This window comes from Cynocephalus volans, chromosome 4 (assembly GCF_027409185.1).
Source record: "Cynocephalus volans isolate mCynVol1 chromosome 4, mCynVol1.pri, whole genome shotgun sequence".
Lineage (NCBI taxonomy): Eukaryota > Metazoa > Chordata > Mammalia > Dermoptera > Cynocephalidae > Cynocephalus > Cynocephalus volans.
Window position 1 is genome coordinate 151,920,311 of NC_084463.1, and position 3,661 is coordinate 151,923,971.

The 3,661-nt window shown below is 33.7% G+C and overlaps 1 protein-coding gene across 1 annotated transcript; it reads right to left on the bottom strand.

The window, feature by feature from the left end:
* Positions 1-1,056: 1,056 nt before the first annotated feature.
* Positions 1,057-2,001, bottom strand: LOC134376596 (olfactory receptor 5G9-like). The gene is given in 1 exon segment (XM_063095086.1): positions 1,057-2,001. A coding segment is annotated over 1 exon segment (945 nt).
* Between the last annotated feature and the right edge of the window lie 1,660 nt (positions 2,002-3,661).

Below are 3,661 nucleotides of genomic sequence, written 5' to 3' on the forward strand. Positions count from 1 at the left end.
AAACAAAATCATATTACAAGAACATGTGTTTTTCAATATTTCATTGTCTTATAAAATAGAATATCTACATCTATATATTTCTGCATTCTATATATACCGTACAAATATACATGTGCTGGAAAATATTAGAAATATATCAAAATAGCCACTGTTTTTATGTGTGAGTAGTGAAATTGGGTATGATTTTTAACTTCTTTGTGTTCTAGTTTCCAAATATTCTACAATAATTTTAGTTCCCCCAAAATGTCTTTTTATTGCTTTTCCTAAGAAAAATTAATTAATTTAAGCACATATATTTTATATTCTTATTAATCCAAAGACTTTTTGGATTCAATGTGTACATGAAAGTGTATAATAATTTAAGTAAGTTGAAACATTTTCTCAATTCAATTACTTTTTGCCTTATTATCAAAAAAAAAAAAAAAGATAAAAACCATGGTTGGAGAAAGTGATTCTTGGAATCTGTCAGAGACCACAAAGCCTCTCATCACACCCAGTGGTAGCTTTTGCTAGATTACAGGCAAGTCTGTTTTTTGGGATCATGAGATTTGCTTTCATCTCTATTACATTTGGCATTGGAATTGCTCAAGTAGGCATAAAAGAAATTTCAAGGAACATAATATGGGAAATTCCTTTAATTAAAAAAATCATTTTAAGCTAAGTAACCTGCTCTGTTTGATATTTTCAATTCTGCATACAGGGATAGGGAAGATACTTGTTGATCTAATGAATCCCACCTGGTCTATACATTTACATTACTCCAACTAATGTGATAGGATTAGTACCTAGGAGGTTCTGACATTTACTAGATTTTATCATATTCTCAGTAATAAAGATATTTGTGCAAAGTAGAATTGTTCTGACTCTGTGGGTGACTAGGAATTTTTCAAATGGAGCTTTAAAAAAGTAGATAGTAAAATAAAAATCATATGGAAGGATAAAAGGATGCCATCCTCCAAATTCTGCAAATGGTTTATCATTTTTGGATGATTACCAGGTAGTCTAACCCTGTCTGGAAACTTCTTCTCTTACCTGTTTTCTGTTCTTTATGGGAATTTAATTTGTAATGAAAAATTTCCTCTGGGTGATAATCCTACTCTTGGCAGGTGTCACTTCCTTATTTCTCAAGCTGTAGATTACAGGATTCAGCACGGGGATTACTGCTGTGTACAACACCGACACCACTTTATTGAGGTCCAGAGAAAATATGGCACCTGGCCGTACATAGATGAAAAAGAGAGTCCCATACAAGATGGAAACAGCTGTCAGGTGGGAAGAGCAGGTGGAAAAGGCTTTGTGCCTCCCATCAGCAGAGCGAATCCTCAGGATGGTCACGAGGATATAAAAATAGGAGATTATAATGGTCAGACTGCCGACGACTAGTACGGCTCCAGCCACCATAAAAACTAACAATTTATTGATCCAGGTGTCAGCACAGACAAGAGAAAGAAGGGGAGACATGTCACAGAAGAAATGATTGATAACATTAGAATGACAAAAGGGAAGTCGAAAAGCAGCTGTCGTGTGAGTCATGGTGTTTAGGAACCCAACAGCATAGGGACCCACCACCAGCTGTAGGCAGAGCCTCTAGGACATAGCAACTGAATACAATAATGGGTTACAGATGGCCACATAGCGGTCATAGGCCATGGACGCTAAGAGAAGACACTCAATGGCTACAAAGAACCCAAAGAACCACTGCTGCAAAACACATCCCAGGAAGGAGATGACTTTCCTTTCAGCGAAGAAGTCAGTGAGCATCTTGGGGCCCACAACTGCGGAGAAGCAGATGTCCACAAAGGACAGGTGGCTGAGAAAAAAGTACATGGGTGTGTGAAGGCGGGAATCAATCCGGATGAGAATAATCATGCCCAAATTTCCTGTCATGGTAATGAGGTAAAAAAGCAGAAAGAGCAAGAAAAGGAAAACTTTCAGCCCAGGATGGTACTTTAAGCCTATGAAAATAAATTCTGTGATCCTTGTATAATTTTCATCAGCCATTGGTGGTTTTTGGTCTCTATCATAAGAAAAATAAAGATTTGATAATGCAACATTAAATTTCTTAAAATCATATCATAATGCACAGGAAAATAAATTACAGGTGAAACTTACTTAGGAACATTGATGTTTTTTTGAAAAAGCCTAAATAAAATGCTAGCAAATCAAATATATCAAGTGTTTTACAGAGAAAATTGGGGTTTAACTAAGAATTAGTTCAACATTAGGAATCCTAAAAAATTATTCACAAACTTTACAAATTAAAAGGAAAAGCATTTCAATTATTTCAATAGAATTTGAAAAAGAATTTGAGAAAATGAAGTTCTTTAAAAAACCCTTTCAAACTAGAAATAAAAAGAGCTATTTACTTAAAAAAAAGAATCTTCCAGAAAACATTTGTGTGCAGTGGTAAAACATTAGAAACATTCATATTATAATCAGAAACTATATAAATATACCCATTACTTATGTATTTAACATTATATTAGAGGTAGAAAATTCTGCAACCTAAAAAAGAAATAAAATGTAAGAAGTGTAGAAGAAACAAAAAAGACTGTCACTATTTGCAGGCAAAATAACTACGCAAATAGAAAACTGAGAAGAATCAACTGATAAAATGCATTTTTAGAAAAAACAAAAGAGTTCAACAAGGTAGCAAAATAGAAAATCAATATGAAAAATGAAAAATAATTACATGTAAATTAAAATGGGAAAATCATATTCATAAACTTGCATTGATAAAATAACCATAAATAACCCTAACAAAGAATCTTCGAGTATGCACGAAGAAATATATTAATTATCAAACTTTACTGAAACAAATGAAGAAATAACTTTTTAAAAAGTGGAAAAAAATACATTTTATGGATTAAAAAACTCAGTTGCAAAAATTTATTTCTTCCTAAAAAAAAAAAAAATTAGCTCATACTGGAAAAGTAAAAACCTGCTTGGCCATTCTTCAAGTTGGACTAACACACACAGAAAAAGCCAACTGTGAAGTTAGCAGGAAGCAATATTTCTCCCACAGACACGCTGCAGCTGTAGAGTGTCCTAACAACCCTTTTCTTTGAGTGACTACTACTCAATGAGAAATCATATTTTCTGAAATCATATTTTCTATAATCATAGGCTACCTAAAATGTTTCAGTTTAAAATTATATCAGTAGATGAAATATCTCACTCTTCTCTGGAGATTTAAGTCACTTTGACATAGTGAAGCAATCTCGATTTCCAACACAGGTACAGAGCTTCAGAGAAGGGATTACCAGATGCAGTATTCCACATCTATCTTAGCCTTGCAGTTTCCAAGGAAACAAGAACCTGCGTCTATGTTGCTATTTAGACCTGATGTTGACTTCTTCACATACAGTCCTGCTTTGCTTTGAGCCTATCAAAACACTGCTTGATATAAATTTTACCTAAACTCAGCCCTTCTAAGCAATTCTATTGTTCCTTTGTTCAGTGAGACACCCACGGTTAATAGGGTATGTAGTCTGCCTCATTGTGATGGATCAATAAAGCTAAAGGCTCAGAAAACAGGCTTGCTTCTGGTTTTCTTAGTCTGATTGGGCTAGTATACTCACCAAATCATTTGGCAAATTTAATGCAAATACTACCAAAATCTCAACTTTTTTAATAAAACAATCTAATTTTCAAACTTGTG